Source organism: Chlorocebus sabaeus, chromosome 25, assembly GCF_047675955.1.
Source record: "Chlorocebus sabaeus isolate Y175 chromosome 25, mChlSab1.0.hap1, whole genome shotgun sequence".
Taxonomy (NCBI): domain Eukaryota; kingdom Metazoa; phylum Chordata; class Mammalia; order Primates; family Cercopithecidae; genus Chlorocebus; species Chlorocebus sabaeus.
In genome coordinates, this window is record NC_132928.1 from 2,497,761 (window position 1) to 2,511,990 (window position 14,230).

The window sequence follows — 14,230 nt, forward strand, 5'->3', positions numbered from 1 at the left end:
TTCTTCTCCCTACTTTTCCCAAATCCACTAGCTGAAAGTTTATGGCCTGACAGTGGCTTTGTGGTTACCAGAATACCTTTCCATGTCCACCACCCAGGAAGGCCGTAGTGGGCACCAATGGAGGGCTACAATGGTGTTTCCCAGCCTGCTAGCCTGTTCTTCCCATACACTTGCCAGATTTTTAAAATTCTCCACATTGAACAAAAGTTGACTGTTTTTAACATATGCAACATATCATACATGGATAACAGCGTTCTACATAATTATCAATAGGAAAATATCCCCAACTTGAGAAAACAATTTGTGCCCTTAGAGATTGAAGCCACATGCCCAGAGTTCTTTTGAACTAAAAACAAATCTATGAAGTTAATTTCTAGGGGAACCTTCTTTTCCAAGTATTTCTATTCTCAATTATTTATCATTCAACCCAGAATTTTAAAGAAATTTTGCTTTTCACTTAGTTTTGAGTACAGGGCATTATATTTTAATTCATTGTTTTAATAGTTCTACTTTGCCAGCAGTCTCAACTGCACCTGAATCTTTCAGCAGTGACATTTCTAAGGGGTACATTATCATCATGTCTTCCCTCTAAGATATAGCCACAGTAAGAACAAAGGAAAATAATTATAAGTTCATGTTTGAATTCTTAAACTGATGCTGTTCTTGTGATTTGTGACCTCTGATCTAAGCATTGTTTTGTTGTACAACATATTCAGAATAAATTCCTGAACCACTTTTCCAAATTGTCTTCATTGTCCTATCATTTTAAAAACTCAATCCTAGTAACTATGAAACTTGCCAAACTGACTGGTCAATCAGTATGCTTCATAAGATCTTTTATGCTAAATTTTAACCCAAAGCATTTTTAATTTCTAAAAATACTTGGGTTTAAAAGGATGAGACTGAATATAAGTGCTGATTTTTCTACTGGTGCAAAATAAAGGGAAGACTTCCTTTAGTGTCCTGCACAAAACTGATAGGTTAGGGTTTTTTTACTTTCAATTGATGAGTAGTAAAAGACCAAACTTCATTCTTATCAAGGACAAAATTATCTTTAATCTGCAGTATGTATCTCTATTAAGTACTCCACATTGATTTCACATGTATGATTCGTTTCGTGAAATAAAAAGTTCCATGTGGAATACCAACGTAGAATGAATGTGCAGTAGGACCAGTGCTCAAAGTAAGAGATCAACAGTGAAGATCAGGGAGGAGCCTTTGGTTAACTATTGTGTCAATCCTTGTTTACATTAGAGCTAGTGGTTATGCTTCTGTATAATGATAAATATTCAAACTAAAGTTTGTTATCCTCCTTTCTCAAGAAATGTTGTCGTAATCATGCCTTACAGAAATTTGCTAAGAGCTGCACATTGTTTCAAAGTGATTTTTTGGGTTTTTGTTTTTCCCGACTTATTTTCCTAGACTGATCCCGTTGAGAACACATATGTATGGAACCCGAGCGTCAAGTTTCACATCCAGTCACGGTCCACATCTCCTTCCACATCTAGTGAAGCTGAGCCAGTTAAGGTGCCTCATTGGAGCAGCCCTGCTCCCCAACTTTTCACTTGTGTCAGGAAAGAGGGAATTGAATAAAAGAAGTCTGTCTCTCTCCTCTTAACCAAATATATTATGTAATAAGTTACAGTCTGTTGGAGATAATTACGTTTAACTGATAATGTAGGTAGAAGTAAAAAACTAAAGAGCACATTGTCCTCAAATAGTCAACCTGAAATAGACAAAACTAACTAGAAAGATGGTCTTTAATTAGAGAACTGTGTAGAACAGAAGATTAATTATGTAAATTTTTGAATTATTAGAAACTCTAGGCAAATGGCAATGCAGGTGCCATTCTCATATTTTAATTCTTCTAATAAATGTAATAAGTCATGATATAACTAACCTGTTACATCATAAGTAGAGCTGAAAAATAAAATAGCCACTTCTGGCAACTGAATAGTTCATTCTAACTGCTAAATTGGTAACAGTCAACTAAATCCTGGCATTTCGTACTGCAAAAAACAGTGCTGTGTTTACACTAAATGTCAATCAATGGTTTTAAATAGCCAATAGGCCAATTTTCTCATCAGAGATCATTTCTTCCACAAGTCCAAAGAATGTTGTACCTCAGTCCATGCCATCCTACCTTAAGATTCAACTGGTTCTTCATTCAGCATCACGATTCAGACAAAGCTCCTTTGCTTTCCTTTTTTTTAAATCTCCAGAGCTGTGTCTAGCATTCCAATAGAAGCAGATAGTCCAATCTGAAGAGCTGTCTGAAGCAAAGTGTGAGATTGTGGTCAAGTTCTGACTTGTTTTTCTGACTCTGTGATAGACTCCCCCAGACTGGTTAATGAGACCCTCTTGTGTTTTTAGTTATAATTGTTTTAATATTTTGAGATTATACATTTTTGTTTTAATGATAAAATATTTCAAGCATTCAGAGAATATAAACACCCATGTATCACCCACAGATTAAACAGATATGAAAATTTTGCTTAATTGTTTTTTAGATTTTTATTCAAAGAAAATATATTTCAGAAACAGTTGAAACATCCTCGTGTATACCATTCCCCACTCTTCTTTCCCAGACATATCTAAATATCCTAAAACTGATGTGCATCTTCCCTTTCTTGGTTTTACATGTTTATTTCATTTGTATCCCTAAATGACATATAGTAGTGCTTATTATGTGTTTATAATTTACATAAGTATTACCTGTATCCTTTTGTAACTTTTTTCATTCAAAAGTCTGCTTTTCAGGTTTATTCCTACAGATATGTGTTCATTTAGTTCATTCATTATAACTGTGGCATATATCACAACTATTTATCCTTTCTGCTATAGTTGGATATTTTGGTTTTTCCAGTTTCTCGTTGTTATCAGTGCTGAAGTGAATATCCTCATATCTGTTTTTGCAAATGTGCAGTTTGTTTGGCATATATACTTAGTGGAATTACTGAGTTGTATGTTGTATGTATTTTCAAGTTCAACTGGTTCTTACCAAATTGTTTTCCACAGTGGTTGGACCAATTTTCACTCCCCCAGCAATGTGTGTGAGTTCTCCATTTCCCCACATCCTCACCTCACCTCACTGTCACACATTAATTTTTGCCAGCTTGATGGATATGAAGTATCAGTTTTGTTTTACCTTGCATCTGTTTTCTAGTGTTATTCAGCATCTTTTTGTATGTTTATTGACCACTGATGATTTGCCCGTTTGTGTCCTTTGTTATTCTATTGAATCATTTTTCCTATAGCTTTTTGTGTTCATTATATACTCTAGATACTAATTCTTTGCTAACTATATGCATTGCAAATATTTTCTCCCAGTCTGTGGCTTATTTTAAAATTTTATTTGTGGTGTCTTTTTGTCTTGCAAAAGTTTTGATTTTAAAATAGTCAGATTTATCAGTCTTTTTCTTTACGACTTCTGCTTTTTATGTCTTTTTAAAGCAGTTCTTCTCTTTGCAGAAATTATAAAGATTTTCTTCTATATTTTCTTCTAAAAGTTTTTAAATTTTGCTTTTACTTGTTTAGGACCTTAATCAAACTGATATATATTGCTATGTATAATGGGAAATGGGCTTCTAATGTCTTTTTCCCATATGAACACGTGACCCTGCTATATTTCCCATCGATTTGTAATGTCTGTTTCTGCATTATATGCATGTATCTGTTTGAATACTCTCAATTCTTTTGCATTGTTCTTTTGATTACTCCTGCATTGACAGTAAATTGTCTTAATTACAATTATTTTCACTCTAAAATAATTCCTGATGCCTGGTATGGTGAGCCATCCCACTTACTTTCTTCTTCCTTTTCTTCTTGACCTTTTAGTTTTTCATATTACTTTTAAGGTCAACTTGTCAAGTTTCACATGGGGCTTTTGATTGGAATTACATTAATTTGTAGATCTATTTGAGGAGAATTGACATCTTTCATGATACTGAGTATTCCATCTATGAACATAGTATACATATTAGGGATTCTCTTATATCCTTCAATAAAGTTTCATTATTTTCAGTGTATTTCATATTGCTTGTTAGATTTGTTCCTAAGTACTTTAAATTTTTTGTTTCTATGGTGAATGGGATTCTTTTTAAATACATTTTCTTACTGTGCATTGCCTTGTCTTTATAAACTCTGTAGATCTTGTATCCAGCACCCTTGCTTAATTCTTTTTAATTCTAATAACCTTTGAACTTTCTATGTAAATTTGACAAATTTGTTTCCTATTGTTTTTTTATTAACTTACATAGATTTTCAGCATTCTTCTCTTTTATCTTTCATATTTATCTCTTCAAATGTTAAATTATAAGTTTGGTTTAAAACTTTTTGAGCTATTTAAAAGTAAATAAAATCTAAATTAGAGCTAAACTCACAAACAGAAAACTGAGAAACTCGACTGAATTTTGTTTTAAGGCTATAGTGCATATAAAATATTCTGTTTTTGGAGGTTGTATGGTAACAACAAAGATAGATTGTTGTATAGTAACAACAAAGACGAGGTTGTATAGTAACAGCAAAGAAAGGACCATCCATTTTTCTTGTAATATTTTAAAATATTCTGTACTTTATACAAAGACTGGCTTTTTCCTTTTATTTTTTTGCTTGGCATCCTGAAAGGAAGTTACTTTCCATGTTTTGTTTTGTTTTGTTTTGTTTTTAAACTACTTTGCTGATTAAGCAGTGGCTCTTTTATCCCCATAATAACATCCAGTGAAATTATTGGTTTTTTTCAAAGAAATAGCTTACAATAAAATCCCATAAAAGAAGACCATATTTTACATAGCTACCTAAGAAAGATACGGTATGTGACTAAATTTGTATTAAGGTCAGAATTCCAATAATATTAAATAATTCCAATAAAATTAAATAATTCCCTTCTTTGGAAATTAATTTCTGCACAAAAATCCCAGTGTCAGTCTCTTATCTGTCTATGTATTCACATCCAGAGCTGTGTTCTATATATGTAATATATGTTCTGTGTATGAAAGTTGAGTAGTTAAAAGAATCTTCTAAATATTTTATTATAAATCATTTTCAGACACTTTTTAGAATTAATATGGCAAATTCAGATGAATGTAAAAATATCCTCATATTTGTGTAGGCCACATGCTATGGCTTTTTTTATTTGGATCATTTGATCCAAATGATTTATTTTTGTATTTCCAGACTGAAGTAACTTACTAATTGAACAAATATTTCATTTGTAGATATTGCAGGTAGAGATTCAAATTATCAGCACTATGAGAATTTTAGCTTTACTGAGGTTTTCTTTATTATTAATTAGTAGAACTTTTTACCTTATCGATGTTTTGTTTGGTTTTATTTATTTTGGCTTCTTTCTAGTTATATTTGAAATTAATGGAGTGTTTCATGACATTTATTTCCTTTTTTGCTCCTGGGTTCAGACTGTAGACTCCACTCCACTTCCAGTTCACACACCAACCTTAAGGAAAAAAGGATGTCCTGGTTCAACTGGCTTTCCACTTAAGGTACTCAATCTAGTTATAAAGTTATAAGCATAGTGTGTTCCAAAAAAAAATGAATTTTATCTGCTCTATGCATTTGCTGTGATTTTTTTGATATTATTTCTTCAAAGTTACAAACAGAAAAACTTATAAATTCTGTGTGAATGCAAATAATCACCAATAGGAAAGGCAGGGAGAGGGTACAGCACTTTTTCATTTTCTTCTTTTTTTTTTTTTCTGAGATGGAGTCTCACTCTGTCGCCCAGACTGGAGTGCAGTGGCCAGATCTCAGCTCACTGCAAGCTCCGCCTCCCGGGTTTAGGCTATTCTCCTGCCTCAGCCTCCCGAGTAGCTGGGACTACAGGCGCCCACCATCTCGCCCGGCTAGTTTTTTGTATTTTTTAGTAGAGACGGGGTTTCACCGTGTTAGCCAGGATGGTCTCGATCTCCTAACCTCATGATCTGCCCGTCTCGGCCTCCCAAAGTGCTGGGATTACAGGCTTGAGCCACTGCACCCGGCCTCATCTTCTTAAATTCAATGTTTTGAAGTCGTTATAATAAGTAGCGCTTCCTCTAAGCAGTATAAGCCTCAGTAAGGCATTAAGTTGAGGCCGCTTGTGGAAGAATCTGAGACTGAAGTCAGTAAACCACTGAGAAAGAAAAACATTTAGTGAAAAATTCAAGTGGACTTTTTTTCCCCACTCTATTTGACATAAATATGACTGAAGTATTACATTTGGTAGAATGAGAAGATGTAGTTGCTTGTCTCAAGCTCCTACAAAGAAATTCCAGAAATTGGAAAACTGAATGATCTCCCTCTCCAGAACATAAACCTTGGATAAACCACAAAATGAGAGAGAGAGGTCAATGAACCTGAAAAAATATACAAAAAATATAACTGATATAGAAGAAAGACAAACTGAAATAACCTGTGCCCAGATAAAGCAAAATTTTAAGGCCAGATAGAACAGGAATTTAAAATAAACATTAAAAATAACCTTAAAGAGATAAGAAGTATGTTGGTAACATGAGGCAGGGTAAGGTAGTTAGGAAGAAAAATAAATTGGGAATACTTGACATGAAAACAGAACTGCTGAAATAACTAAATAGATGACTTTAATAGTAGAAGGGGCAAAATGGATATCACAGAAAAACAAGTTAGTAGGATGGCAGATAAGATGAAAAACAGGAAACAAGATATATGACAACCCAGTCAAAAGAAAATATTCTAGTAAACTAATGGCTTATAAATAAAAGGAAAAGTATTGGGCATTCAGGCAAAAAATATGTCACTTAAAGGGGAAAGAAAATGAGATTATCATCAGATTTTTTCATAGTAGCAGTATGCTAAAAACAACAGCAGTGGAATAACACATTTAAGATACCCAAGGAAAGTACAAGTCAAAGATTTTTAAGGATTTAATATTTTAAGGATAATGAAGCATCCTCCAAAAATGAAGGCCACAGAAAACTATTAAGAACATGTAAGAGCTCAGGAAATCTGTTCCCACACCCCTTCCCGAGCAATGTACTAGGGAACAAGCTTCAGACAACCAAAATGATAAGACACCAAGTAGTTTGAGAGGCAAGAATGAAGTGGGAGTCTAGAATAAATTAGAGAATTGATTCAAAGTCCACATAAAGTATTATACCAGCTCTGAAAACCAGACAACCACCCCAATTCAGCAATATGTTAATTTTGTGAAGTAATTAAACCAAAGAGACCACAAGACCACAATTTAGGGGCACCAGGCTCACTGGTTGGTGAGAGAAAGAAGTGTGAAACCACAAATAATGGGATTTGTCAAAAGTCCATGTACTGAATGGCGAGACCTGAAAGCCTTTCCTCTGCTTAGCTCCCAGAATACTGACTGTTGGGACTATAGCCTCTTCCTCCCCACTCTGCTCAGAGGATATCAGTGGATTCTTGGGTCCACTGAATGACCCAGAAAAGACCTATTGATAATGTCATTTGGGGCTTCCTAGTGAGATGGCTAGGTCCCTTCTTAACAAGCACATCATATGTTTGCTCTCACATGTGTATACATAGATATACACAAAATCTCTTTAGCTTTTTTACTGACTGTTGTAAACGTTAAGATTCCCAAGAGTCAGTAGACATTTCAAAATTATCTAACAAAAGAAAAAGATCAGGGATACATAGTGGCTCACACCTGTAATGCCAGCATTTTGGGAGGCTTAGGTGGACTGATCGCTTGAGCCCAGGAGTTCAAGACCCACCGGGGCAGCATGGCAAAACACTGTCTATATGAAAAATACAAAAATTAGCCGGGGATGGTGGTGTGCACCTGTAGTGCCAGCTACTTGGGGGCTGAGGAGGGAGGATCGCTTGAGCCTGGGAGGTCAAGGCTGCAGTGAGCTGAGATTGCACCACTAAGCTCCAGCCTCAGCGACATGGTGAGACCCTGTCTCAAAAAAAAAAAAGAAAAAGATCAAAACGAACAAATATTTCCTGTTTTCGTTGAAGGAAAAAGGGACAATGCAAAAAGCAGAAAGAAACAGCGCAATATGAGAATAAGAAGTCTCAAAGAAAATGTGATAAATATTTTTTAAATTCAGTAGGTGAGAAAAGATACATTTGAGAATTCTCTTAGAAAATACTGCAAAAAATCAGGTAGAAATTAGGAAAAGAAAATAGCAGAAATCAATATCCAACAAATAGAAGTTCCTGGAAAGGAAAACAGAAAAAAGAAAAGGAAGGAAATTATCAAGTAAGTAAAAGACTTTTTCCTGTAACTGAAAAATGTGTTTCCAGATTGCAGACTTCCATCAGTGCCTACTAGCACTAGTGGGTGGCAAATACCTGTCCCCAGTCACATCGTTGTGTGAGTTTTCAAGATACCAAAGATAGAACTTTTTAAACCTTTAAGGAGATGGAAAAAAAAAAAATCACATCCAAATATTCAGGAATTGAAATGACGTACTTATCCAAAGCAAAATGAAAAGAATAGTTAGAAGGTAAAATGATTTCAAGCTAGGATTTTTGATTCCCTGTCAAACGTCCCATCAAGTGTCAGGGGAAAAAACTGCATTTTGAGAAATTCCAGAGCTCAAAAAAATGTATCACCCATGTGCCACTTTCTAAGGAAACTTAATTAGTTCTACCAGAACAAGGAAGGGGGCCAGGAAAGAGAAAGACATGAGGCCTATAGAAGAAGAAATTGTACACAGACCGGTTAAGAGAAAGACTGGAATAGGAAACCAGAGGGCTTCAGCCGGGTTGTCTTCAGGTTGATATAAAGGGGTAAAGGGGCTGAAAGGCTTCCAGTGTGTATGACCATGTCGTAAATAGATTCCAGGGGATTTTACAGTTCCTTAGAAGAGTCTGGAAGATTAGTGATAGGGATACAGAAAGGTAAAAGTCAAGGGTGGGAGGGGCACTGTTGACTTTAGAAAAATCATAAGGTTATACAAGTAAGAAATGATAACCATAGTGTACTTCTTAGTGAATAATGATTCTCTAGTCATAATAACTTAGACATTGCATATAAATTTTAAGCTAAAACTGTCCTATAACAATATTGGGAAAAATGAAAAAAGGGAGCAAATAGTGTAAAAGGGCCATATCCTTCTCTACCATAGCAGGAAGTGAACAGTTAATGTCTCAAATCAAAAAACTGTGGTATAGGCTTTCCACCCCTAGCTCTCCCCTGCCAAGAGAGGTATCTATTACAGAAGGAGGGCAATAGCTTTTTAAAAAAGAAGAATTAAATGAAATTGCCTCTAGGAAGTAGGAGGGATACTTCTGATTTTGTCATAAGCATTGTAATACCATTTTACTTTTTCAGCCATGTGTATTAATTTGATTTTAAAAATTTAAAACACAGAAAATGTAGAAAAAATTTTTGTGACTGGGAATAAATATAAGATCTCAAATCACAAGCATAAGGTGAAAATATTCGTGGACTTTACATCAAAATTAAAAATGTTTTTACATTGAAAGCATTGTTAACAGATGATGACAGACTAGTGGAAGATATCTGCAATGTTTACCACTAATAAGAGGTTTATTTCTAAAATACATAAGAAACTCCTGCAACTCCATATGAAAAAGACTGGAAATCCCGTTGAAAGATTGGCAAGTGATATAAATAAGTAATTCCCAGAAGATGAAATCCCAATAGTCAACAAGCATGTGAAGAAATGTCCAACTTCATTAATCATTGGAGAAATTTTTAAAATTTAATTTTAAAATTGCTATCACTTTCTATTCAAAATCAAGATAAAATTAAGTAAGATGACATCATGGATGTGGAGAAACAGGCAGCTTCACACGTGGATACTGGAAGTATAAACGGGTACAGCCATTCGGGAGAGAACCTAGGCAATGTAGAGGCATACGTAAGCTGTATGACTCAGCAATCTCATTTCATCAGAAAAATCTCTTTCCTTTAGAAAAACCTTCATACAGATCCATTAGGCAACATGATGAAGATGTTTATTACTGTATTTTTTATGGCAGTAGGGAGTTGGAAATAGGGGAAAGATTCCTAAAATGTAGCTGTTATATAACAGGAACACATTTATATAAATAAAAACACATACTCAGACTATCTAATTTATAAAGATATATACATGTCCAAGGTATTGGATCCTCAAGGATGAAAGGCAAAATAAGACAAAATAAAACTAGAGTGAGGCTTCTACCAAGCTGATAGTATTTTATGAAGTAAATATTAACTCAGTTTGTTGCACCTAATATTTTCCCCAAGAAATAAAATTTATTTCATGTTTTTTAAAAGAGAGAGAAGTGAATCTATAATTATCTCAAAATAGAAATTTTAAAAGGGAAGAAAAAATATTATTTTTTAAAAGAAAATTTATTCATTTATTTATTTATTTATTTATTTGAGACGAAGTCTCACTTTGTCACCAGGCTGGAGTGCAGTGGCGTGATCTCAGCTCACTGCAACCTCTGCCTCCCAGGTTTACGCGATTCTCCTGCCTCAGCCTCCCGAGTAGCTGGGACTACAGGCACCTGCCACCACGCCCAACTAATTTTTGTATTTTTAGTAGAGACGGGGTTTCACCATGTTGGCTGGGATGGTCTCAATCTCTCAACCTCGTGATCTGCCTGCCTTGGCCTCCCAAAGTGCTTGGGATTATGGCCATGAGCCACCGTGCCTGGCCAGAAAATTTAATTTATTTAAAATGTTTTAAAATTTTTTGTAGAAAAGAAAGGGTTGTATGAGATACTATTTGACTTGTCATTTATTAGTGGTAAAAGTTTAATTATCTGTAATAAATTCTGAAGCTTTCACCAAGAGTTGTGCTTGGTTCCACTTGGCTCTCACATCGTCTGTTAAAAACATTTTACTTTCTTTCTCCAATGTGTAGCTTAAAATCTACACACAGACAAAATCAGAGTAGAAAAAAACTCTTTCTAATCACCACTTTGAAATTTGAGGTTATAGTTAATTCTTTCTACTCCGAATGATCATGTAATCTAAAATTCTAATTTTAGTTCATACTTTAATACCTTTCATTTTTTTCTCCTCTTCTAGCTGTCACCAAAGGGAAGTATTAGATATCAAATATTGACCAGGAGGCAGGAAACAGGGATATTAGAAGCCAAGGAATCTAGACCCTAAAATTGATCATTTGTGTATCTTTCTTTATACATTTTCACACCAAAACAAAAACAAAATCCTATTGTGTATTATCTAAAGATTGATGGCATCAGAATAACGATCTTTAATTATGTTATACTGTCCTTAGTGGAGATTAGCAAAACATAAATGCCTTAATCTTTAGTAGTAAATTGCACAACCTCTCCCATAATTTAACCGGCACTTACCAGTTGGATGATTTATTACCTAAAATTAATGCTCATCCAAAACACTGGGTTGTTGTATTTTTCCCTGCTGTCATACTCAGAATTGCAACATCCTGAATAGATCTCTTGCTGGAGAGGAAGTGTATGATATATATGTATATATATGCAATTTGAGGGGCATTGTGAAGAATTACTAATAAATTTGTCAATCCTAGAGTTGTTTCATTGCTAGTGTTTCAGATATGTCTTTTTCTTTAGAAGAAGAAAAACATGAAGCTACTTAGAGCAGTTGATTAACTTTTCCTTCTTTGTATTAAAATCCTCTAGGACTAACCAGTAAAATAACTTTACATCTTTTGCATTAATGCATTCTGAACAATTGAAAAAGTTAGCACTAGAAAATTTACTCATAATAGTTTCTCAAAGAGCCAGAAATTAAAAAGTAGTATACAGGAAAAAGAGCAAAATTTTATGATTTTAATAGATTCCTTCATATAAGGAAATAGTATCTATCTTTCAAGGTGATTGTTTGCACAAAATAAGATGAATTATGTAAAGTACTGGTACAGTGTCTGTGCCCTGACTGGGACTCAGAAGCTATAGGAGCAGTTGCAGAGTTAGTAATAAGATAGTCTGTGTTCTACTTAGAGTCAAATCCCAGTGCTGCTTTGAAACTGACCAAAAGATCATGAGGAACTTCTAGAACAGAATGGTTTGAGGTTGGACCAGAGCTCATGACCACTCTAAATTTGAGAATCTCATCCCATTCTCTGACTAATGCTGGTAGTCAGGTTTTTCTATGTGAAAAGATAATCTACTTCTTTCATTTTTTAAAACTTCTTTTGTAGTGTACAAATCATATATCCCAGTTGAAAAGAACAAGATTTATTTTTAACTTGAATTTTAAAGCTTCAAATATTCCCTTAAGTGTTTTGTTCGTATGTTAGTGTCAACTGAAATAAATGCTACTTGATAACCTTTTAAAATCAGTATTCATAATTTATTAGAATATGGAGTAGAGTTCTTAGTAGTTTAAATCAATCACACATTTAAAAGAGAAATAATTAGCGAAATTCATACAACATTGGGTACCCATGGACATAAAGATGGCAACAAAAGACTCTGGGGACTACTAGAGAAGGGGAAGGAGGGTGGGGTGCCAGGGCTAATAAATTGGGTACTGTGCTCTGTACTTGGGTAATGTGGATCAGTCATACCCTAAACCTCAGCATCATACAATATACTCAGTAGGTAACAAACCTGCATGTGTACCCATGAATCTAAGAGTTGAAATTATTTCTTTAAAAAAGAAATGTTTTTTGAGTACTTAGTATGTACCAGGTACTGTTTGAAAGACTTTGTTTATATTAATACTCATTTAACCACTCCATTAGGTAGATACTATTATTTATCCTGTTTTGTAGATAAGGAAAGTGAGACAGAGAGGAATTTAGTAAATTTTTCCTAAGTTCACACAGCAGAATGAAAGGTTATTTATTATACATCATTTATTGTTAAAACATGCTAAGAGAATTAATTTGGAAAACAAAGGAATATTCCAAAGAGATAAAATCTACATTTGCTTACCACCATGTAAATCAGGTAAGACTAAAATACTATGGGATATTCAGTAAGAAATTTCAATCTGCCATCTGTCTCTGGAATAATATATGTGTATTTTTATCTGCTCAAGTATTATACTGCCTCTTTGCATAGGAGGAAACTGATTTGTGAAGCATATTATTTGTCCTTGGTCCCAGAAAGAGAAATACATGATTTACAGTAGAAACAATAATTTTAAATAATTTTTTTCCTAAGAAGATATAAAGCACATTAAAATCCTATGTTTGTATAAGTATAAATATCCAATATTTTACTTAACTATTTGCTGAACAATAATTTGGATAATTTATTAAAATTCTGAAGCTAAGATTTATGGCCCCCCAAAAAAGCTATTATTTATTTTACATACTTTTCAAATGGCATTCAAGAGCAATTTATTATCATTTAACTTCTTAATTATTTTAGCTTAGTCAAGTTCAAATTACCTAATACAAATGTTTAAAGACCATAAACCATAAGAAGATGTAATGAGAAATGGAAATAATTCATTATATTCCTATTTAGGAAACATTCTAGAAAGTGATATGGGGCATAGGGATTCACATTGTGGAAATCTTTTAAACAATCAATGTGTGTTTTTTTATCAATTTGTTTTGCAGCGCAAGACTCACCAGTTTTTTGTAAAATCTTTTACTACTCCTACCAAGTGTCATCAGTGTACCTCCTTGATGGTGGGTTTAATAAGACAGGGCTGTTCATGTGAAGGTAAGAACAAAAAGGAAAGAAAATGTGACTTCACTATCTAAATTGTAATCAAATAACTTGATTCTGTTTCAAAGGTATATAAATGTTTGTTTTACTTAATCATTTGCTTTTTTACATAACAGGAATGGAAATAATCTATGTTGTCTGTTGAATGTTTGAGAAACTAGACATATTTTTCAGGGGCAATATATTTAAATATGGTTCATTTGTCTTTGTTTTGTTATTGAGTAAATTTATAGTCCCCACCAAAAAACATTAACCTATCTGACAGAAGAAAATTCACTGAATTTTAACCTTGTTTAATTCCTTAGAGAAATTGTTATTGAAAAGTAGACAATGTGGGCACCTTTTCAGAAATATTAAATGTCTGCCGCTATGCCTGAAAGATATTTTATTCCTGTATTAATAGCAGAGGTTTATTTTTTTCTCTACCATCCATGATTTATTCATCACATGTTTATGGAAAACCCACTGTACTTCTAGGCACTGGGGACATAATAGTGAATAGGGGAAAGGCATAGATCCTACCCTCATAGAGCATACATTCTGAGTGATGAAGGAGAGAGGGTTGGGGTCATGTGAACAGAAAAGAAAGCATATTTATTTGTTTGGGTATTGCTTTATTTTTCTT

The 14,230-nt window shown here is 33.9% G+C and overlaps 1 protein-coding gene across 16 annotated transcripts in view; it reads left to right on the forward strand.

Annotated features, from left to right (window-relative positions):
• CDC42BPA (CDC42 binding protein kinase alpha) overlaps nt 1–14,230 on the forward strand; it is a 322,506-nt gene that overhangs the window by 252,003 nt on the left and 56,273 nt on the right. For 12 of the 16 annotated variants that reach the window (XR_012091165.1, XM_007988230.3, XM_037985490.2 and 9 more), the window contains 3 exons: nt 1,423–1,527; nt 5,415–5,498; nt 13,494–13,599. Coding sequence is in view for 15 of the 16 variants with exons in the window: in XM_007988230.3 (XP_007986421.2) it covers nt 1,423–1,527; nt 5,415–5,498; nt 13,494–13,599 (295 nt within the window). In the remaining variant the exon portion in view is untranslated. The remainder of the gene's footprint in view (nt 1–1,422; nt 1,528–5,414; nt 5,499–13,493; nt 13,600–14,230) is intronic. The other 4 variants (XM_073011467.1, XM_007988243.3, XM_007988244.3 and 1 more) reach the window with 1 other exon arrangement.